Source organism: Balaenoptera ricei, chromosome 3 (assembly GCF_028023285.1).
Source record: "Balaenoptera ricei isolate mBalRic1 chromosome 3, mBalRic1.hap2, whole genome shotgun sequence".
Classification (NCBI taxonomy): domain Eukaryota; kingdom Metazoa; phylum Chordata; class Mammalia; order Artiodactyla; family Balaenopteridae; genus Balaenoptera; species Balaenoptera ricei.
The window spans coordinates 56385711-56409065 of NC_082641.1; the positions used below are offsets into that span (position 1 = coordinate 56385711).

Here is a 23355-nt window from a genome sequence, read left to right on the forward strand (position 1 = left end):
CTGTCTGATTTCATGTTCCATGGGTGATCCTAGCATGACGGATGAAATGATTTTTAAGGGCTCTTAGGGTTCTAGAGTTCTTCTTCCTGGCATTCTGTGATTCTCCTATTTATACTTTGTGTGTGTTGCATGGTGCCTGACAGATAGGAGGCACTCCGATATGTTGATTAGCTAAAAAAATGTTTCCCGCAGTCTTCTAAGTCAGGGGTTCCCACCCCCGGGCCGCGGACTGGTACTGACCCACGGCCTGTTAGGAACCGGGCCGCACAGCAGGAGCTGAGCGGTGGGTGAGGGAGTGAAGCTTCCTGTGCTGCTCCCCATCGCTCGCATTACCGCCTGAGCCTTCCCCCCGCCCGCCGCCACCCCGCTCGTGGAAAAATTGTCTTCCATGAAACTGGTCCCTGGTGCCAAAAAATGTTGGGGACCGCTGTTCTAAGTCACGTGTGGTTATCTCAGGTTCAAAGGAAGGAGAGGTCCTTAATTAGTTGTTGGGATCAGGCATGCCTTTATGAGAAGGAGTTTGGCCTTGACAGTCAGCAGGGCTTTACATAGTACTGGTGCTAAAACATCTTCATCTGGTGCTGTTCTTAAGTTTAAGATATTTGGTTAGATGACTCTTGAGAGGAGTTATATCCAGATGGCAGCCAGAAAGGGCCCTATGTGGCAAACCTTCTAAGAGGGCAGGTAAAAGTACTCTGAATCTTCACTAGGCCAGAGACCTTGTTTCTAATAATGACTCATGATTTATTAACCACCAGTAAGTTAAACCGTGTGCTTGGAAGATTCGTACATTTTCGCTGTGCTTTATTTTTTGTTGGGTTGGGGTCAGAGAGCAGAGTTTGAGTTTGGTTTTGCAACATTGCATTTGAGGGACCTCAAATGTATCCGTTTGGAAATATATGGTGGGCAGTTGAAAAGTCTTGAGCACCGAAGAGGTGTGTTAGCTGGAGGCGAACGTGGAGACATCCTCAGAACATGGAGATGGTGTTTAAAGCTGTGGGAATAGATAACACCCAGAGAGAAGAGAAAGGGCTCAGGGATAATCTTTGAGTAACTCTAATTTCTTCCACAGAGATGAGAGTAAAGGAAGAAAGGCAGCATGATTATGTTGTTCTTTATGGTGAGAAAAAGAAGGGTTAGAGAAAGCCGAGTGAGATGGCCTTGGTCTTCTTTTTCAAGGCAGAATCACTCACGGGGACTAGAGGCACAGTGGGGTGATAGGGTGGTGGGTGGTGGGTGAGGGCTTTTAAAGAGAGTCGATATTTGAGATAGCTATTGTGGGAATGTTACAGGGAGTCGAGATAAAATAGATAAAGGAGTCTCTGAGCTATTCTGAGGGCCCAGTTCAGAGGGCAAGACAGGTGACCAGGGGAAGCAGATGGTGCCTGGTGCGGGCAGGGCTTGTTACATCAGTACTGTTGTATCCACAGCAAGTACAGGTGATCCATAAAACATGGTTTAATTGAATTGGATTACCCATTGCTGGAGATTTGCAAAGCAAGAACAGCGACCATCACGTAGGCACGTGAGTCCTTGGGTGCGGAGGGAGACAAATGAAGCCTGATGCGACGTTTATAAGGTGAAGAGGAAGAACCCCAAGGCCTGGAAAGCCCAGTGACACTGCAGACCAGTTTCAACAGAGCTGAGTGGGAGCTTGGAGAAGTAGAAGGATCCTATAATTATAATGAGACTTCTTTTATCTTGCTGTTGAGTCGCTGACAGGGACTCAGCATCTCTATGAAACATTAATTTTATTTCATCAAAGTTTTAAAGCAGTGCTTCAGAAGGAATAATCTATATTTTAAACCAGGTCAGTGAATCCTAAAGCCCTCACAGTTGGGCTTGCCATAGTACTTTTTCCTTAGCTTGCCATATCCTGTTCTTTCATCACCAAGCTATTGTTCTGAGATAATTTCTTGAAGATACGTTGTATTCTTACCTTGTTTGAGGATCTCTGTGTGCATCCAGATGAACCATTTAAACAATTTTTTAAATGATTAGAGAAGATTTTATTTTACCTTTTAATGCAAATTTGTGGGGGGCATATTTCACATATAAGTATTTTATTAGGGTGAGAGGCCTGTGGTAAAATATAAGGTTGCATGATGTCCTTCTAGTACCTTGGTGAAAATGACTTCTGCGCACTAATCTCATCACCCTGAGGCTCTCTTTCTGTTCTTTTCTCACAGGATTTATGGTTGGTAGAGACTACGAAGCTGAAGGAATTGCCAAGGATGGCGCCAAGATGGTGACTGCCGTAGCCTGTGCCAATGTGCCGAAGATAACTGTCATCATCGGGGGCTCTTATGGAGCTGGAAACTATGGGATGTGTGGCAGAGCATTTAGGTAGGTGGTTGTCATGATTTTCTCTGAAAGAATGAATCATACTTCAAGTATCATTATGAATGGTCAGTTTACTTCAAGGCTATTTGAAATATAGAATGACATTCACAAATCTTAATCAGTATACCATAATTTGTATCATCTGGAGGGGTGAAATGAAATTCAATGCTAAAAGTACCACTTGGAAGAAATCCACAGTGGGAATCAGGAAATATTTTGAAATGGCTGATAATGAAAATACTACATGTCGTAACTTGTGTGATGTGTCTAAAGTCTTGCTTTGAGACAGGTGTGTAGACTTAATTATATATTATATACTGGAAGAGAAGTAAGGCTGAAAATCAGTGAGCCAAGCAGCCAGTTGAAGAGGTTCAAAGAAGAGCAGCATATTAAAACAAGAAAAATAAAAACAGGACATAATAAAGTACAAACATTATAAAGATAGAAGAATCAGGAAAGCCCAAAGTTGCTTTGTTTAAAAGGGTTAACAAACTTGAGAATCCCCTGTGAAAACTAAAAAATAAAGGGAGAAGGCACATATCACCAATTTTAGGAATGGAAAACAGCACATAACTGCACATAATAAGAGGATATTTTGAATACTTTTTTGCCCAGTAAATTTGGATGAAATGGAAAAATACTGTTTATCAAAACAGACATCAGACCCACCTGGAGAGCTTAAAAATTCTACCATGCTGAAGCCCCACTGATGGAGATTACTCTGGGGTGGGTTCTGGGCATTGTTTTTTTTTTTAATCCCCAGATAATTGTAATGCGCAGCCAGAATGAAGAACCACTGATTTAAAAGGTAAACGTGGGCCTCTGAAAATCTCTGTGTAGTACAGTGAATTCATTTGATCATTCTTTCCTTTTTCCCCCCATAGCCCAAGATTTCTCTACCTGTGGCCAAATGCTCGCATCTCAGTGATGGGAGGAGAGCAGGCAGCTAATGTGCTAGCGACAGTAGCAAAGGACCAAAGAGCACGGGAAGGGAAACAGGTAAGTGCTGTTTCTTTGTCTCCGGGTTTGACTTTCACCAGAACACTGGAGCCAGGGAGCAGCATACCCAAAACCCCTCCAAGTTTGTGGCTAGGATTCCAACATTCAGGGCCTGGCTCTATCTAGAAGACGCTGACCTGGAAATTGTTTTAGCAACTTAGACTTACACATTCTCCATCTCTCGTTTTAGAGCCATTTCACTTGAAGTACCTTCTTGCGGTAATTTACAAACTTTTCAGAATCTCCAAGAAAACACTTAACAAACTCTTGTCTCTGGGTGCCTGAGGCATGAAGATGTTTGATTCTTAGTCATTTGCAGTTAGTGAGATTTAAATAAATCTGACTTATGTCTTTGATTTTATGACCTAAAGCAGCAGAATTTTGTGTCTCCTATTTTACTTTTAGATTGTTGTTAAGGATACCTCTAGTGGGAGGGCCCCGTCGTGTAATGAGAATTGAATACCATTATTATACTGTGAAAGTATCAATGAAGAAGGAGGGAAAGGGCACTGGAAGCTTAATGAAAAGCAAATCAGCTAATAGCTGCTTTTGAGATGGATTCTTTTGTTTGTGTCTCTGTTAGAGATTCATCTGAAATTTTGCCTTACATTTTATTGTAACTTACAACGATTTTGTGTAAGCAGCAGGCCTATAAAATGATTGGTGCATGTTCCTAAAGTTGCTTAGGGGTACTGTTTCATTGTAACAGGGCATAATGTGGAGGAGGCCCTGCCTTCTCAGGCTCTCGCTTCTGCCATTTAGAGATTGATCATCTGGTCAACCGCCTAGTTTGCGGAGTGGGGATAATATACAGCCAGAGGGTGGTTCCTGCCTCCCTGAATGCATCGCATCCATGCCTCACATCCCCAGCTGTCTTCTCCAAGCAGCAGTGACTCTGCAGACTTAAGTTGAAGTTTCAGATGCACTTTAGTACTAACTAGTATCCAAGCAAAAGGAAAGCTTTACTTTTGTGTGTATGTAGTGGGGAGTGGGCGATATGAAATTCTACCTGATATTTTGAAGGCATGTCTTAAATTCTAGCCCAGCATGGTGATATCTTATTAAATAGTTGTGCTTTGATTAATTTGATATACAGATATATGAATTCATCTATTTTTATATGTGAAAGGAAAGTATAGGATTTTAGTGGTTCTCCCTCCAAATTCTGGACCTATAAATGATATTAAACGATGAAAGTACATAAAAGGTTGGATTTATTTGAAAAAAAAATCACTTGGTTTTTGGTGTGGAATATTTTTTAAGTTGAAAATACTTTTCAGGATTTCAAAATTAGTTTGCATAAAGATTTTAACATCTGAATTATCACTTGTTTCTGGCAATACGGATGGGCAAGCCATTAAATTTTTAATTAGGGAAAAATCTCTCTCAGCTATCTGGGAAATTGAAGAGGTTATTTAAAATGGGCCTTATTGTTTTATCCCTTTAAGCTTTAAAATGTTTAACATTTTAGCTGTTTTGAATGAAAATACCCTACTGTTCCACCTCCTTATACAGAAACTGCAAGATGTAATATAGCCCTTTGTTATATTGTATAATTCACATCCATTGCTATACCCTGCTGGAATATGTGATACCTTTGGTTTTGACCTGACATTAAACAGCCTCAGGACATTGGCTCTGGTAAGGGGGATATAACAGTGCACTAATTTGATACTCATGTCTCAGGTGAGATCATGTATATTAAAGCATCCCACGTAATCGATACATCAATGTGCAGATGTTGGTTGTAACATTATCGTTCATGAAATCTGTTGCCCCTTTTTTCTTGAGGTTCTCTTGAGTGGATCTGTTGTTCCCCTGCAGCGGCCTTACTCATTGTGCCTTTTCTTTCAGTTCTCCAGTGCTGATGAAGCAACTTTAAAAGAGCCCATCATTAAGAGGTTTGAAGAGGAAGGAAACCCTTACTATTCCAGTGCAAGGTGAGAGCCAGAGAATAACTGACTCCTTGATGGGCACATCTTGGCAGTCAGGGCAGCAGCTTTACAGAGATCTGAGCAGTTGGCATGATCCAACCCTCATGGGAACCAAAAAATAACGTTTGGACACAATTTTGTACTGTTGTTTCTATAATGGGAATGCTTACTGCTGAAATGCCGCTCCTTCTCCCAGGCTAGGCTTTGGATCCATCACCATTGGTCTGATTCTGCCACTCTCCACCCCTCTTCCCTTACCCTGCTCCTAGTTGAAGTGGTCCAAGGCCTGCAGGAGCACCGTGGCCAGAGGTGGACCGCACTGGGGCTGGGAAGTTGAGAGCTATAGTTCTGGCTGTGTCACCTTCAGGAATTAGTTCTGCACTAATGGGTTCCTGTCATCGCCCTCTCTGATTATTTTGTTTTTACCCCATTTAAAGATGAAAATGGTTGAACACTTACTGACACTTGTTAACACGTGAGCTTGTGCATTCAGAAGGTGATTATTCATAGCCAGGGTCCACATGTCAACACTAAGCAATTACCTCACACACCATGGCGGCTCTTATTCTGTTTGTTTCTTACACCACTTAAATGAGGTAATAAATTATCACAGCTGTCCCCGTTGGAGACATGTGTGTGCTTTCATACCTCTTTTTTCAACAACTTCATTCTACAGAATGTTCTACATTCTGAAGAATAATTGAAGCTTCATGTTTTTCTTTTATCCCTTGGGCAGATGGAAAAAAGAAAATAACTATTTGTGTCCTTTAAAAATTGGGTTATGCTGTGATTTATGCCGTTTACTGTGAAGGCAAACTGGAGAGGAGGGAGAAAAGAAAATCAAAAGTTAGAATCCATGTCAGTTCCTCAAATGCATCTTTTGTGGCAGGCACTGCTCCTGATGTTGGGGGGGCAGGAAAGACTGAACATACTTATTTCTCAGAGCATAATTAGTTTCAAAATTCAATTAATACCATTTGGGATTTTTGAAAAGCCTGTTTCTTTTCTTGTTAATATGTATTTCTACAAGCAAATGTACAGGTATATTTTGCTGTGGTGGGTCATTGATTCACTTAATTAAGAACAAAATATTTTGTAGTCTTTGATTTGAGAAATAAACGTTCTTTTTACATCACTTAAATAGGCTTACATAGTAGCCAGTAGAAGCAAAGAGGAAATAGAAAATCATATAAAAGGTTAAAGAGAAAATATACATTGTAAGCTCACCTATAGTTTTTTGTTTGTTTTTACATAAGACTTTGAAATTCACAAGGACAGTTAGAGTATTAAACTTTGAAAAATAGCATATTTTGTGTGAACCATTAATTTGTTTTTCAGCCCTGGCTAAGTCATCTCTTAAGAAAGACTGAATCCTTTATTATTTTCATACTTACATTATTATTGTTTTTAGGGGATTATATTCAAGACAGGAGAGCATATGGCCCAGATAGACTTATCTTTGGAAATTAATATTGAAAAACAACAAGGTTTTTCTTCTAATTTATAGATGTTTAACCCTTCTGTTGAAACAGTTGGTGGCATGGAGACACCAACTTTGTTTCAAAGATGAAAGGATTTTCAAGCCAGTTTATGTCACCTTCCTTCGGTTTAATAAATCTCAGGTTAACAGTAAAATTCTGTGGTCTGTTTAGGCTTTAACGTGGCTAGACCTGTCTTTTCGGAGAGCTCTGTCATCATCTGTACAGTACTGTAACCTCCTGTGTTTTTCTTAATCCTTACATGTTACATGTACAGCATGCCAATTTTCTTCTGCTCAGTTGTTTTTATAATCAAGCTTTTCCAGACATTTGATTAGGGCCTCTTACCTGGAACAGCCCCGGCACCATCGTGCTTGCTATATTACTCTGCTGTAGGCTTCAGAAGGGAGTGTAATCAATTGACCGGGTTACAAACTACAAGAGAAATATTTTTTTTTTTTTTGGCTGTTGATACTTTAAGATCCCTATTATGAATATTTGATGAGCAATGATTTGATTCATGGTCTGTCGATGTAAGTATGGTTTAATAATTGATGCTATGTCCAGATACTGAAGGCAGTTTGTTTAAAGAAAGCAAAACTGCCACCCACTAATGACCTTTAAAAAACAATATTTCTTACTCATTTTTTTTTTTATAAATGTGAGGTTGTCCATGAAAAGCAAACTAAGATTTCTACTTGAGTTTCTTCTGAAAGCAGTTTAAAGCCATTACTTGTTTTTCCTATTGTAGCAAAAAATAAAGAACTACGTATGAAGGTATTTATTTTATTAATAAAATGTACGGAAGTCTATTCAGTAATTTTCATAGTTTCTTAAGAGTTTGGGAGTTTGGAGGAATATACCTTTTCTAGTAGGGACTTTGGTTGGAGACTGTTACCTTGGTTTATGTGGCTCTCCATAATAATGACAGTAATATATCAACTTGATTTGTATGTTTGTGTGGGCGGAGGAGGGACAGGAAAGTTTTTCCTGAAATAAATAAAACCAGGGTTTATTTTGAAGTTCCTTGCAGTAAGCTGTTCCTAAAGCTGTGTAAGAGTCATGTTATTTTTCTTTCTCTCTTTATTCCCCTCTTGAACATTGTTTCCATTGCGAGATTATAGTAGCTAATCAGTAGATCCACGTATTACCTGAAGGAAAACCTCCTCGGCACTTTTGGGCATAGGGTGTATAACTGGTGGTTTGGTGGTGGACTCCTAATCACTCGGTTTTTCTTCTTTTATCAGGCTGTGGGATGATGGGATTATCGATCCAGTGGACACCAGGCTGGTCCTGGGTCTCAGTCTTAGTGCAGCCCTCAACGCACCCATCCAGAAGACTAACTTCGGTATCTTGAGGATGTAATTGGAATATAAAGCATCTTCCATTGGACATGTACCAAAAATTAATAAATTAGTAGCCTTAAAATTTTAGACTTTTTCAATATGTGGCTATTACAGTAAAATTGTTTTCTTACCACAGTGCATTATACTTTTCTACCTTTAAAAAAAAAAATCAGTGAAGATATTTATTTGATGCAGCTCAATTCCTTGTAAATTCTCTTAGAGAAACTCTTAGAGAAATTTTTCTATGGCTCAGCTTTACCACCCTGAAAAGGAAGAGAATAACTTAGAGTTATCCTTTCTAAGCCATAAGTACTATGAAAAGTTCTGTAATCTGTAAATTCCAGGTATTGTTGAGATTTTTTAACATAAAGTTGTATTTCCACTGAACTGATTGCTTTGCAGATTATGCATGGTGATATTTTAATGTACTTTTAAAAATAAGCATCTGTTACTTTTCCCTCCAGCCACCACCGTCCTCCTCTCCATAGTTGTCAGACTTCTTGTCTGCACTCTGGGCTCTGTTTCCTACCCGTTCTCTCCTCACCCTCTCGTTTTCTGGCTTCTACTGCCAACAGCCCTCTCCAAGGTCACCACTGACCTCCATGTTCCTGAAACCAGTGGGTCCTTTTCCGATTTTACCTGATTTAATTCTCTGGGGCATTCAAATCAATCAAACACTTCCTCTTAGAAATTCTGTCCTTAGCTTCCATTGCTGTAACACTCTAGGTTTTCCACCAGCCTCCGTGGCCATTCTTGTTCAGCTTCCTTTGCAGGCCCCATTTCCTCTGCTCATTCCTCCTTCCCTTTACCATTTGTCTTGATTTTTCATTAGTCATATGTGAATGCATTCTTATTTTGAAAGATACAAATAGCACAAAAGTATCTCATTATTTAATTATTCTTATTAAAATAATAATTGTGGTAAAATATACATAACATAAAGTGTACCATTTTAACCACTTTTTTGTGTGCAGTTCTGTGACATTAAGTACATTTACATCACCACCATCCATCTCCAGAACTTTTCATCATCCCAAATTGAAACTCTATTATTAAACAATAACTCCCCATTCTCTCTTCTCCCTGCCGCTGGCACATTTCCTTTTTCCTTTTTTTTTAATTGAGATATAATTGAATATAACATTATATTAGTTTCAGGTGTACCACATAATGATTCAATATTTATATACACTGCAAATGATCACGAAAATAAGTCTAGTTACCATCCATCATCAAACACAGTTACAGACTTTTTTCTTTTTTTTTTCCTGTGATGAGGACTTTTAAGATTTACTCGCTTAGCAAACTTTCAAATATGCAGTACAGTATTAACTATAGTCACCATGCTGTACGTTACATCCCCAGGACTTATTTATTTTGTAGCTGGAAGTTTGTACCTTTTGACCCCCTGCACTCATTCTGTCCACCCCACGTCCTTCTCCTTTCTGGCAAACACCAGTCTGTTCTTTGTATCTATAAGCTTGGTTTTCTGTTTTGCTTTGTTTGTTTTGTTTTTTAGATTCCACATATAAGTGAGATCTTATGGTGTTTGTCTTTCTCACTTCACTTAACATAGTGACCTCAAGGTCCATCCATGCTGTTGCAAATGGCAAGATTTCATTCTTTTTTATGACTGAATTTTATTCCTCCTCATCCTTGAATGTATGTGTTTTACATGGCTTGATTTATGCTCGCTGGGCCATTTCAGCCCTTCTTATGGTTTTAGTTGCCATCTAAATGGGGATGATTCCTGTGTTGACAGTTCTTAACACAGTTCTCCCCTGAGCTCCAGACCTGTCTGTCTAACAGGTCTAAGGAACCTCAGACTCAATCATCCAGTTCTACTGATTTTTGCCTCCTAACTGTCTCTTGAATTCCCCTACTATTTTTGTCTTTTACGCAGGCCTTAGAAGGGGTCTACCTGCATCCAGTCTTACCTAGTCCAATCTCTCCATCACTCTGGAATTAGAGTGGCCATTCTCAGGTGCACATCTGTCGTGCTGCTTCCTTCCTTACTTCTTTCACTGGTTCCCTGAAGGGCCAGACCCCTCATGGCCTCCACAGGTCTTGATCCTCAGCTCTTCAGTCTCATCTCCCTGACTCCTCTTTTCACTCTGGGTGCTCCACCCATTCTAGACTTCTTCCAGTTCCTTAAACCTACGAAGTCCTTGCCCCCTTAGAGCCTACGAGGTTCCCTGTGCCTGAACTGTTCTCTTCTCCCTTCTGCTTAAAGACCTATCTTTTGTCTCTGTGATTTCCCTGGGCTGGATTAGACACCTGTTGTGTGCTCTTGTAGAGCACCATCTTCTTCCTCTGTCACTTCCTGTGTCTTATATGTTTATAAGAAATACAAACGTTTCTTTAATATTGCCCTCCTGCTAGAATGTAAGCTCTGTGAGAGCAGGGATCCTCCTGTTTGGCCTGTATCTCCAATGCCTGGCACTTGTAGATGCTCAAATATTTGTTGAATGAATGAAAAGTCTATATTTTAATTGTATCCTCAGGCCACATCATTTTAAAGTGATTGATTATATGATCTAAAACAACTATCAAATGCTTTCCTAATAAAATTAATATTTCAAACATCTGTGTGTGATGTTCAGTTTAGGCTGCAGTGTGTATCAGAAGTCAATTCAGTTTTTTGAGAAGTATATAGATAGAAGATCACAATTCAGGGGTAAGTTGCATTTTCAGAAGAATGTTTGAGGAGGTCATGGGGAGGATGTGACTGCCAGTTGACCCCGACCCGCTAGATGACCTCTGACCCAGAACCAGCCAATCAATCGTTGGCTCCTCCCCGCCTCCCCTACGGCCTACCATCCCCATAGCTTGCAGGACGAAGCCTTGAGAGAGTAAGATGTTGCTGAGACCACCTGGACTAAATACGTGACTGAACCCCGATAAGGCCTCTATATAAACTTTGAAGATTCTGGCTGGCGGGCAGGGAGATCCCCTCGTCTTGCGGCTGCCACTGCCAAGCCTCGTTTGTGAGTTCCCTGGCTTATTAAACCTGCCACCTCCCAATCTGGAACGGCTGCCTCTTTCCTCAGCTCTCCTAGCCCTGCGCGTATGGCGGCTAGTTTGCCAACCAACAAAGGAACACAGTGAGTATTTTTAAATAGTAAATTATATTAAAATTTCGGTTAACATTTACAACCAGGTCAGAAAACAAAGTGATTTTTTATCAAGACTAGTTGGTGTTCCATGGGTAGGAACCATCCACAAGTCAAAGATTCATGAATATTTTAGGAGTGTTTTTACCTTTCTCTCTTTAGGAAAAATCCCGGTCATCACTGGCACCACACTTAAATTAATTAAATTATTTTGTATGTTTTATCTGATAAAAAACATTTTACCAAAATAGGCAGCCTTTTTTGTCTGCCCTTCCGGCTTTATTTACATAGAATTGACATACATCATTACGTAACTGTAAGGTATGCAATGTGATGATTTGGCACACATATATTGTGAAGTGATTACCTCAATATGGTTACTTAGCACATGAATCACCTCACGTAACTACTAATTTTTTTTAATGAGAATTTTTTAAACAGTTATTAAAAATAATTTCAGCCAGGATAATATGAGTAACTTAGAATTTTGAGAAATATACAGCTAATTAGTCTCTAAATTAGCCCTTCTGGGCACTTACAGAATGAAAAAGAGACAAAATTACTTCTGTTTTTCAGTTTTCAAGAAAAATGTTTTCAAATGAGAATTTGTCACACTAGCAGAAGGCACTATTGAATGTGCAAGTGAAAAACTGATCATTCACCAAACATGCATGGTTACGTGCAAGGCATGACTAGAGGCCGTATATTACATTTACAGGGGCAAGAGCAGGTTTTTGAATGATTTCATTAATAAGACTTTTGGGAGGGGAGATCGCGTAGTTCTTGTTAGTTGTAAAATGTATTATTGATAATGGTGTTCTGGAAGGATGATTGTTGACTGTCCTGATCAAAACTGGATCTCTAATGATGGGCTCTGAAATTCAGTATTTAGAAAAATGGCAAGAAAATGAACTAGACACTTATGGTCTCCCGTCATTTATAACATTTATAAATGGTACAGATTAAATACAACTAATATTTAATGATGACATTGTTTTTTCTGTTTTGAAAAAAAGCCTTTCGACAAACACTTAAAAATAATTTATTATTTAATGTGCCTTGGATTCTCTTGTATCTGGAATCAGGATGCTAAGGATAAAGCTGATCTTGCAGCTAAATGAAATTTCTGTCTGCCTTTGACCTTTGTAGGCACATGTGCATTCCAGATGAGGAGGCTTATAATCAACGTGACTGTGTAATTGACCATCCACTCTGGGCCACTTGAGAGTGAAAGGGCCCTACTGCTAATAATTATACTGGGAAACAGGTGTGAGCCAGGACTGACCAGGCAGCCTGGATGTATGGTTGCTCTCTCTGTAACTCACTATCATGGACTGGGTACTGATGTTACACATCAGGTGTTGATAATTCTTACAAGCCAGTATTCCAGATAGCTGCTTTGGAGCTTTCGTTTTTTTAAAAAAATTTGTTTATTTATTTTTGGCTGCGTTGGGTCTTCATTGCTGCGCATGGGCTTTCTCTAGTTGCGGTGAGCGGGGGTTACTCTTCATTGCGGTGGCTTCTCTTGTTACAGAGCATGGGCTCTAGGCGCACGGGCTTAGTAGTTGTGGCGCGCAGGCTCAGTAGGTGTGGCACACGGGCCCAGTTGCTCCGCGGCATGTGGGATCTTCCCAGACCAGGGCTCGAACCCATGTCTCCTGCATTGGCAGGCAGATTCTCAACCACTGAGCCACCAGGGAAGCCCAGGACTTTTTAAATTCTACACGTAAGTGTATGCACTAGCTGGCTTGGTAAGACTGATGGTGGAGAACATTTAGCAGGATGATGATGCATTCTTCAGCTTTGTCAGAGTTTATTTTATTCAAATGAACAAACACTTACTGAAGGCCTACTGTCTGTCTGGCTTTGGGATGGGATGCAAAGATAAGTAGAGCACGCCCCCTGTCCTCTTGTAGCAGTGAGGCAGTGACTTGGAAGGGTCTTTCCACCTGCCTAGTACCCCTTCAGCTCCTCTGCACCTTCATTCTCATTTGGGAACTACCCCTCTCCTGTGCGATCTTGGTGAGCATGTCAAGCAGAGAGCCCTGGTCCCTAGCTGAGAGCTGGACACATGACCGAGGCTTGGCCAGGCTGACTCTCCAGTGCTTTGACTCTTGAGCAGAGGGACAACGATGGGAGGCGCCTGGCCCTGAGTTGTTCCAGCGGAGTTGATGAGGCTGGTCGTTCATTCTTGCTCTGGGCTCCCTCGCACTAACCTGGTTGCTGGACTCTGTGAGCCCGGGGTATCCTGGCATCCTACATTTTTCCAACAATCTTTGAAAAAAATTTGCCACCGTCAGGCTCCAGAGCTTGTAGCAACAAACACTAACTGGTAGCATGTTCTGCAAGCCATAGGTTAAAATAAATTCCTCTATATTTTCCAACTTGGTGAAAGCTTTACTGCCTGCACTAAAAACAAGACTTTTCAGAAATGAAACCACTGGAACACTGAAACTAAGTAAAAAAGATAATGTAAACAGAAAAGTAAACTGAAGGTATTGACCCTCAGACTCAGAACATTCAGAGGAAGGTGGTAACTTCCCACCACCGCCAATAGTGAGGCTGGATTGGGTGTTTATATTGCCACAAGGGAAACTCAATTTTTTTATTTTTAAGAGCACTGATTTATTTGAGTACTTCTACTTTGTATTTTTTTAAAAGATTTATTGTTATTTATTTATTTTGGCTGCGCCGGGTCTCTTAGTTGCAGCACGTGAGATCTTTATTGTGGCATGAGAGATCTTTTTTTTAGTTGCAGCATGTGGACTCTTAGTTGCGGCGTGTGCACTCAGTCACGGCATGTGGGCTTCTTAGTTGCGGCATGCATGCGGGATCTAGTTCCCTGACCAGGGATCGAACCCAGGCCCCCTGAATTAGGGGTGCAGAATCTTACATACTGGACCACCAGGGAAGTCCAAGGGAAACTCAATTTATTGCAACCTTTTTTTTTTTTTTTTTTTTATTGCAACCTTTTGATTGCTGAAATAAGTCACTGAATAAGACTTTAGGTTACTTTTTTTTTTTTTTTAATATTTATTTATTTATTTATGGCTGTGTTGGGTCTTCGTTTCTGTGCGAGGGCTTTCTCCAGTTGTGGCAAGTGGGGGCCACTCTTCATCGCGGTGCGCGGGCCTCTCACTATCGCGGCCTCCCTTGTTGCGGAGCACAGGCTCCAGACGCGCAGGCTCAGTAATTGTGGCTCACGGGCCCAGCTGCTCCGCGGCATGTGGGATCCTCCCAGACCAGGGCTCGAACCCGTGTCCCCTGCATTGGCAGGCAGATTCTCAACCACTGCGCCACCAGGGAAGCCCTAGGTTACTTTTAATTGGCAATCTGGTTAAAAAATCTGACAATCTTCCATTGGGGATAATTTAAAGCCATATCAAGAGACAGAAAGTAGAACTAAGTGACTTCGTAGATAGCCTTAAGTGACCTTTTGGGTAGCCTTAAGACCACAGTGCTGGTCTTAATTGAATGGTAAATATATTGTCCATAATCCCTTCTGAAACGAAAACACTTTGCATTTATTATATGGATGTTTGCAAGTATTTGTGAGGCTACTTTTTTTATTTCGGAGCTATTGGTATTTTTATTTTATTTTATTCCTACTTTGTCTTGATTTTAATGTGGCCTGCCTTCTAACCTTCTCCTTCCACCATGAGGGATATAGGAAAGGTAACCAGAGGATCAGGCTCCTAGAACTGACCCCTAAAAGTAAAGGGACAATGGAGTCTTCAGACTGGGTCACAATTAAATCTATACTAGAATGGATCTAGCATTCTGAGTAGGAGAACCTGAATTGCTTGCTGGACAGAGAGCTCAATTTGGGATCAAGGGATTTGGGCTCTTTTCTAGCTGGTGGTACTAACTAGCTGTCTAATCTTGGGCTAGTCTTCCCTTATCTTTTAATATAAGGGTGGGACTAGATTAGTGGTTTTCCACTAGAAACAGCTGAGGAGGTTTAAAAAAAAAATCGTTGAATCAGAATCTTTGGGGCGTGATGGGATATTGTTTAAAGCTCCCTGTAACTGCTCTAGAACAATGGTTCTCAAATTCAGCTGATAGCAGAATGGCCTGGAGGACTTCTTAAAATACAGATCGCTGGGCTCCACCTCGGATTCTGATTCCACAGGTCTGGAGTGGGCCCCAGACTATGCTTTTCTAACACATTTCCTGCTGATGCAGATGTTGCCCATCTGGGGATTGTGCCTTGAGAACCACTGACTGCTCTAGATTATTTTGAAGTTCCTTCTAAAGTTTTAGGATTCTAAGATCAGTTTCTGCTTTGGTGATATGATCATTCTTGTATGTTTTTGGTTAGGTACATTTCTCTCCCTCTCCCATTTTCAGGGTAGGGTGAATTTGTCTTAAATTCTAAGCCAGTGATTCACAGCCTGGACTGAACATTAGAATCACCTGAGGAACTCAGCTTACGAAAAATTCTGCTGCCCAGGCTGGACCCCAGATAATAAATCAGACTCTTTCAGCTCAGGATGCAATTAGTAAAGCTGCCTCAAGTGATCCCAGTGTGTGGCCAAGGCTGAGGGTCACTTCACAGGGTAAGGCGAGGTCAGGAGATTTCAAAATGGAGCCACTGTGCGTCTCAAGACACTTCCATAAATTTACGATCTTAAATTTCAGATCGTATATACATTTTTTTTTTTTTTTTTAGGTATAGCTCACAGCTCAGATAAAAGTTTGCCTTATTTTGACGTCTATATGTACCTTATTTCAGGCTATTTGTTGAAAGTGGTTACCAATAGTTAAAAGTTTCTAATGAGATTTTTTCAAGGTGATGGAAAGAAATAAGATCAGAGCAAAAACAAACACCTAAAAACAGGAGAAGTATTCTGCATCATGGGCCATAACAGCAGCTGATATTTTGCTTCCACAGAATTGTTTTCTGAGTCAGTTCTTTATGCCTTAGTGCCTTTGTTGTAACTTCTCAGTGAATTAAACAGAGGGTTTAAGCCTCTGAGGACTTCTGTCAGTTCCTCACTCCCAACCAACCGTAACTAGATAAAAAGGGGAATATTCATCCACATGGATGGTTGATAACTTGAGGTACATTTAAAACATGTTTTGTTGTGGCAAAACATACATAAAAATTTTCCATTTTAACTATTCTTAAGTGTGCAATTCAGTGGTATTAGGTATATCCACACTGTTGTGCGACCATCACCACCACGCATGTCCAGAGCTTTTTCATCATCCCAAACTGAGGCTCTGTATTCATTACAAAATAATTCCCCATTCTTCCCTTTCCCCCAGGCCCTGGTAACAGCTATTCTATTTTCTGTCGCTATGAATTTGCCTGTTTTAGGTATCTTATATAAGTGGAATCACACAATATCTGTTCTTTCGTGTCTGGCTTATTTCACTTAGCATAATATCTTCCAGGCTATCTGGAGATTATTTTTGATCAGTTGTATCCGTGCCACAATTGAGTTAGGTCCATAAAGGTATCAGCCTCATTTCAATTAAACACACACGCAGGTGATGGAGAATACTCCTATTTCCCTGGAGCCTTTAGGCAACCATGTGGGATGGGCTGAGGCAGTATATGGGATGGTCCTGCGCCAGGCACCAGCATCCTCCTAGTTGCTCAGTCCAGATGCATGGGTGTCATTGTGATTCTTCCCTCTTCCTTACCCTGACATTCTTATTCTTGCCCAATAAATGTTATTGATTCTACCTCTCAATAGCTCCCTAAATCCTCCTTCTTTATCACTCAACCAACCTCAGTTCAGACCTCCATCTATTCTCACTTGTATCAGTACCAGAGCCTCCTAACCGGTCTCCCTGGTTATCACTGCCATCAGTCATTACATCATTAATGCACTCAACAAATATTATATTGCACAAACATTTCTTGTCAGGCATTGAGCTGGCCTCTTAAGTTACAGAGCCTTGTGTATAGCCATTTGAGCCATTTGTCTCAATAACATAAATCTGATTGTACCCAAGCATGTCTGATTCTAGAGGCCAGCTTTCCCCAGTCCATTCACTGCCTTCCAATAAAGGATGGACTAAAGATTCAGGACTCTTGGCAGGTGAAATTAAGGAGTCAAAACATCAGGAGGAATTTTAAGAGTAATAAGTGCATAGTCCTACATCTAATTCTAAAGGAGGATAAAGAGCTTATGTATAGAACTGGGGAAACCTGGCTTTGCAGCAGTTCATATGGAAAAAAAAAGACCCTGAAGTTTTGGTTATCGGCAGGCTTAATAAGGGTTAACAGTGTGATGAGACTCCTTATAAGAGCTAGTCACACTTCAGGCTGCTCTAAGTATGGGCCATAATAATGCCTATATTTAAGGCAAAGCATTGTCTTCACCTCTATAAGCTGTATTCTAGGGAGAAAATTAACAAACTAGAGGGCATGCAGAGCAGTGGTTCTGAGGCGTAGAACTGGGCCTTGGCTGAACTTGTGGAGTATGTAAAAAACACAGATTCCTGGGATCTACCCCTGGGTATTTTCAGGTGATTCCAATGCACATATTAGGTCAGGGACCACTGATATGAACGAAATAAACAGTATGATCTGGAAAATATTGAAGGAACTTAGAGAGGGAGGACTATGGGGAAACGTAATAGGTGTTTCCAAAATCTGAAGGGTTGCCATTTGCAAGTTGAGATGGCAGCCCGAGGGGAAGGTGTAGAATGATCAGGGAAGCTTTAGTAAGAATTTACTAATAATGAGAGCTCTGTGGTTATGGACCTAGCTGTCCCAGGAAAGATTAGAGGAGCCCAGATGTCAGGGATGCTGTAGGGTGGTAATTCAAACTTTAATGCGCCTATGAATTGCCTGGGGATCTTATTAAAATGCAATTCTAATCTACTAGGTTTGGGGTAGGACCTGTGGCTCTGCACTTCTATCAAGCTTTTACCGATGCCAAGACTTCTGGTCTGTGGGCCACACTCTAGTAGAAGACTGTAGGGGATGCTGGTACTGGTTGGCCAGATGACCTAGAGGATGTCTCAGGGCAGAGTGGGTAATTAGGAATGGTTCGTTAATTGACGATGGAGAAAGCACGCTACCAAAACTACACTGGTATCCTTCAGAACTTTTGGTGTGGACCATGCTTTAACTTGTTTAGTTTACTTCTTCCAATTCTCTAGAATCTAGTTATTGTAGATGAGTGACCAAGAGCATGATCTTCAGAATCAAATAAACTTGAGTCTGTGTCTTGCCTTCCTCATTACTAGGATTATGAAGCTGAGCAAGTAACAACCCACCTGAGCCTCATTTTCTTCATCTCTGATAACCCCTCGCTGAGTTTTTACGAACATTTCATGTGCTAGTGTATGTAAAGCGCTTAGTGTAGAGCAAGTGCTTGAGGAATGCTGTCTGTTATTATATTTATTATTCATTTAAACATGCATGGGCTCTGCATTGTTACCCTTCCTGGGCCTCCTATGTTCTTAGAGGATTCTTGAGTGCTCTGCCCACGGAGTGTGCCTGTGTGATCTCAGAGGCCAGGTGTTCTCCCAGATTTCTATGAGATTAACTGGAATTACTTTTTTGTGGGTCTTATGTCCTTACTGTTAGCATTTTCTTACTTTCACCTTCCAAAATCAGGATATTTTCTCTACTGATTTTGAACAAAATTACCAGTTAATATAGTTTGATTTCCTGACCCCGTAAGTTAGTTTTTCCATTGAGATGTTGTAATGGATGCTAATGGATGTCTGCCCAGCGTCCATCCTCCTGTTTTCTCTCCTGTGGAGCTCTATTTGTTTTTTCTTCAGTTGTTCATACCTACGAATGCATGCACATGCCTCAGGGAAGCCGGTCAGCCCTCAGCCCCAGGTGGGCCTTCCTGGTTCACAGGTTTCCCATTCTCTTCCCCAGTGATTAGCCTAGGAATTGGCATGGGTGGAAGTCTGTAGAGGGGTGGTTCTAAGAGATGTTTCTTAGCTCCAGGGAAAAGCCAGAAATTTGGTCTCTTTCTTCTTCTGGATCTTGTCCTGTGGGCATGTGGCTCTGGGATTGGAGACTTGTTGCTGCCCATCAAAGGATGAAGCTGACATTGTGTGTGGCAGAGCAGGATGAAAGGATCTGTGTCCTTGGTCACAACATTGAGTCACAGAACCACCATTTTGAAGCTCTTCCCTCCTCTCTTTCTTTGTCCATTCATACCACATAAATATTTGGATTAAAATTTAATGGGGAATATTTTCAAATATGATTTGCAAATTCAGGATCAGTTCAAAGACTATGTTAACTCTTGGTCATCTCCCTCTCCAAGTCCCACCCACACATGCCAGCAGGGAAATGGACATGGAAGTACCTGAGGCATCTCAGGGGTGTTATTCAGATCCTCGTTCTGTCCACACCTTTATCCCATGGCCATTAAACCCCAGGAATTCATCTTGTCTCTTTGGTTCTTAGTGGAAGATTTTTTTCTTCTAAACCTCCAGATCGGGCTTCAGTACAATATGGGGCCATATATAACTCTTTATACCCCGAGGCAGTAATGATAACTGATAGAATAAATGAAAAAACCTGTGTCAGTGTGCTGTCCTACTACTTGAGAGCTGTGTGAGGTATGAGCTTATGTATTCTCACTGCTAGAACTTGGAATTGCAAGTGAAATAGGTCCTGAACTACTGAGCTATGGGAACCATGAGTGTGGAAAATAACTCTTTTCTTTTTTTACATTAAAAAAAAAATCTTTATTTTTTCTAGTTTTATTGTGTACAATTGATGAATTAAAAAAATATATATTTAAGGTGTGCAACATGATGTTCTGATACACATATACATTGTTGAAATGATTACCACAGTGGAGCTAACATAGCCATCACCTCACATAGTTACCATTTGTGTGTGTGTGTGTGTGTGTGTGTGTATGTGTGTGTGTGTGTGTGTGTGGTGAGAACACTTAAGATCTAGTCTCTTAGCAAATTTCAAGAATACAACACATTATTATTAACTATAGTCATAATGTTGTACATTAGGTCTCCAGAATGTACTCATTTCTAACTGAAAGTGTGTGCCCTTTCACTAACATCTCCCCATTTCTCCCACCCTTCAGCCCTTGGTCACTACCATTCTACTCTCTGTTTCTATGAGTTTGACTTTTTTAGATTCCACATGTAAGTGAGATCATATAGTACACTCTTCACCCCCCCCCAGACCTTTCTTAAAAACAGTTTTTGATCATACCATTCTCTTGCTTAAATACTTTTTAAAAAAATTTTATTTATTTACTTATTTATTTATGACTGTGTTGGGTCTTCGTTTCTGTGCGAGGGCTTTCTCTAGTTGCGGCAAGCGGGAGCCACTCTTCATCGCGGTGCACGGGCCTCTCACTATCGCGGCCTCTCTTGTTGCGGAGAACAGGCTCCAGACGCAGGCTCAGGAATTGTGGCTCACGGGCCCAGTTGCTCCGCGGCATGTGGGATCTTCCCAGATCAGGGCTCGAACCCGTGTCCCCTGCATTAGCAGGCAGATTCTCAACCACTGCACCACCAGGGAAGCCCGCTTAAATACTTTTGTTAGTTCTCTGTCACTCAGGGGTAAAAGTTACATGTCTTTCCTTGGTATCCTTGAGTGTTCTGGGCCTGGCTTAAATTCTTTAAAAAAAAAAAAAAAAATCAAATGATACCTACAAATGGTTAAAATAAATAGAACAAGCAGTCTCATAATAGTCCCTTGATCCACTTTTCTCATCCATCTTTATCCATAGAAGCAACCACTTTTAATCATTTCTATTTTGTTCTTTTGGTGATATCCCTATTTAAAAGCTTATATTAATATTTCTTTGCTTTTCAGCTTTAGAAATCATCTATTTAATTCTTGCTATAATAAATTAAAATTTTAGCTCTCTTACACAGCCATCCCCATCTCCTCTTTTTCTCCCCTCAGTATAGTTATATTATCACAAGTTCATAATTTTTTATCAACAGTTTTAAAATTCAAAAGTCTGTGAAATCTGAAAGATTTTTTTTTGAAATCTTGGTGTCAAAACCCATTTGCTGGCAAATTTAATCTCTAACCTATCTCATGTGTGGTCAGTTGTGATGAAGCATCTACAGAAGCAAGTATCCTTGGGAACAAGTGGCTGCTGCACTTGACCATTGTGGCAGTAATGATGGCTACAGAGGACAATAGCCTGGGCTGGATTCTTCTGGGTACTTGGGAGCACTTAGAGAAGGAAAATGACAAGCTTAGATGTTTAAATTCTCAGCTCTAGTTATAGAGAACCAGAGAGCTTCTAGGACAGCTGTAAAATAATCTCATATTTCTTATAGCCACAGAGCCAATCTAGCTGAAAATGAAATACAAAATTTAACTGAATTCACAGCTTTGCCATGTCTCTCTTGTGACAGTTAGAACATTGAGAAGGAATGAAATCTTAAGACTTGGATGCGGACATATTATGGGCTCAGGTAGAGTTGAGAATCTCAAATCCCCAAGTCATTTCAAGCTTCCCTTGTTGGTGGAAGCAGGCTACCCTTCTGCATCTGAGAAGACTAGTCTTCTCTAGCTTGAAGATAGTAATAATTTTACTTGGAGAAGTTGCCTTACAAGAGGATGCCAATCATCGTCAAGACCCACTCCAATCTCCCCTTGTTGTCACTAGATCCATAATTAGGTTGACAAGCACAAAGTCTGACATGGGAGGAAATAGCTAATACTGCTACTGTCAAACACAAAAGATGTGAGCTGCTGCGACTTGCTGCGTCCTCATTTAACTTTCCTCTTTGGCCTTTGAAGAAGGCAGAAAAATCTTGGAGAATGACTGTAGATGATTGTAAACGTGATTGCAATTTTACGTGCTCTTTCAGGTATGGTGTACATGCTGGAGCAAATTAATACAGCCCTGGGCACCTGGTATTCAGATATTGACCCAGAAAATGCTTTTTTCTCTTTACTACTTTGTATCACCAGACGCAAATTGCTTTTACCCAAAAGAACCAACCGTATATTTCCCCAGTCTTGCCTTGGGTCTACACAATCTGTTCTGCCTTCTGTTATAATATGGTCCCCCAAAGCCTTGGACATTTTGACATTCCATGCAACATTATAATGGACCACAATTTTGATGCCAATATTAATTAGATCTGATGAGCCCAAAGTAGCAAGTACTTAAGATGCCTTAATGAGACATATGTGAACCCAAGGTGGGAGATAAAGCCTGTGAACATTTAGTGGTCTGTCTCCCTAGTGGTTTCTGGGGGTCCAGTTGAAACAGCGCCTGCAAGGTAAAAGACAGGTTGCTGTATCTTTCGTTGTCTACCAATAAAAGGAGGCACAGCACTTGGTAGGCCTTTTTGGATTTTGGAAGAAACATATTTGAGTATGGTATTACCACCCTTTGTAACTTTTCAGTTTTGGATGAATAATAGAGCAAGAGAAGGGTAATGATCTGGCTGCAGAGTCTACCATGCATGGTGTTGTGAGAGAATGTTTGCTCGGTGAACTGAATTTCAGCTAATTTCCGGTTAAGTCCTGCCCCTTTCCTGCTGTCCTTCACACATTCTGAGTTTGGAGCCTATTGTACGTAGCAGAAGCTGTTGCTACCTGGCACCACATCCCTGCAGCTCACCTCTGAGTTCACCTGCAGTTCCAGTTCCTGTAGATACCAACAATGTCCTACTTCAGGTACCTGCCTTTCCTTGCTTGGAGGCTTTCTCCTGGGCCAGGAGGGCTTGGGTCAGCAAGCAGGGCAGCCTGAAAGTGCTGGAGGGTTAAGCCTCCAGGGACAACCTTCAACCAGTGAGGGATGGAATTTGTTGGATAAATACTCCAGCTCTGAGGTGCATTACAGCCCCACCGGGATGGAGCCCTAGTTGCCCACTAATAACCTTCAAATGAACATGCACTTGATTGGCTTTTTCTCCCTTTCTTTCCCATCTCCCTCATTATGCTTTTTTGGGATCACCTTCCAAATAAACTACCTGTACACAAGTCTTTGTCTCAGGGTCTGCTTTGGGGAAGCCTCAAACTTAGATGTCTGACATCTACACTGCTTCATGAGTCAACACCGTTTCTAGTGCTTTCCACCTTGATGCATCCACTGATGACCTCCTTGCTGTATCTTTGTTTTTGTTGGCTTCCTCCTTTTGTGCTCCTTTCTGTGATTTTATTGGCGCGTAAAGGGAGTGAGGAGACACATGTCCTTGCTTAGTT

General features: G+C 40.9%; 1 protein-coding gene across 1 annotated transcript in view; it reads left to right on the forward strand.

Annotated features, from left to right (window-relative positions):
- The window catches only part of MCCC2 (methylcrotonyl-CoA carboxylase subunit 2), a 64042-nt gene extending 53357 nt beyond the window's left edge, over positions 1 to 10685 (forward strand). The window contains exons 14-17 of the mRNA XM_059916551.1: positions 2190 to 2346; positions 3228 to 3342; positions 5197 to 5282; positions 8002 to 10685. Of these exons, the coding sequence (XP_059772534.1) occupies positions 2190 to 2346; positions 3228 to 3342; positions 5197 to 5282; positions 8002 to 8119 (476 nt within the window). The 3' untranslated portion in view covers positions 8120 to 10685. The remainder of the gene's footprint in view (positions 1 to 2189; positions 2347 to 3227; positions 3343 to 5196; positions 5283 to 8001) is intronic.
- The last annotated feature ends 12670 nt before the right edge of the window (positions 10686 to 23355 follow it).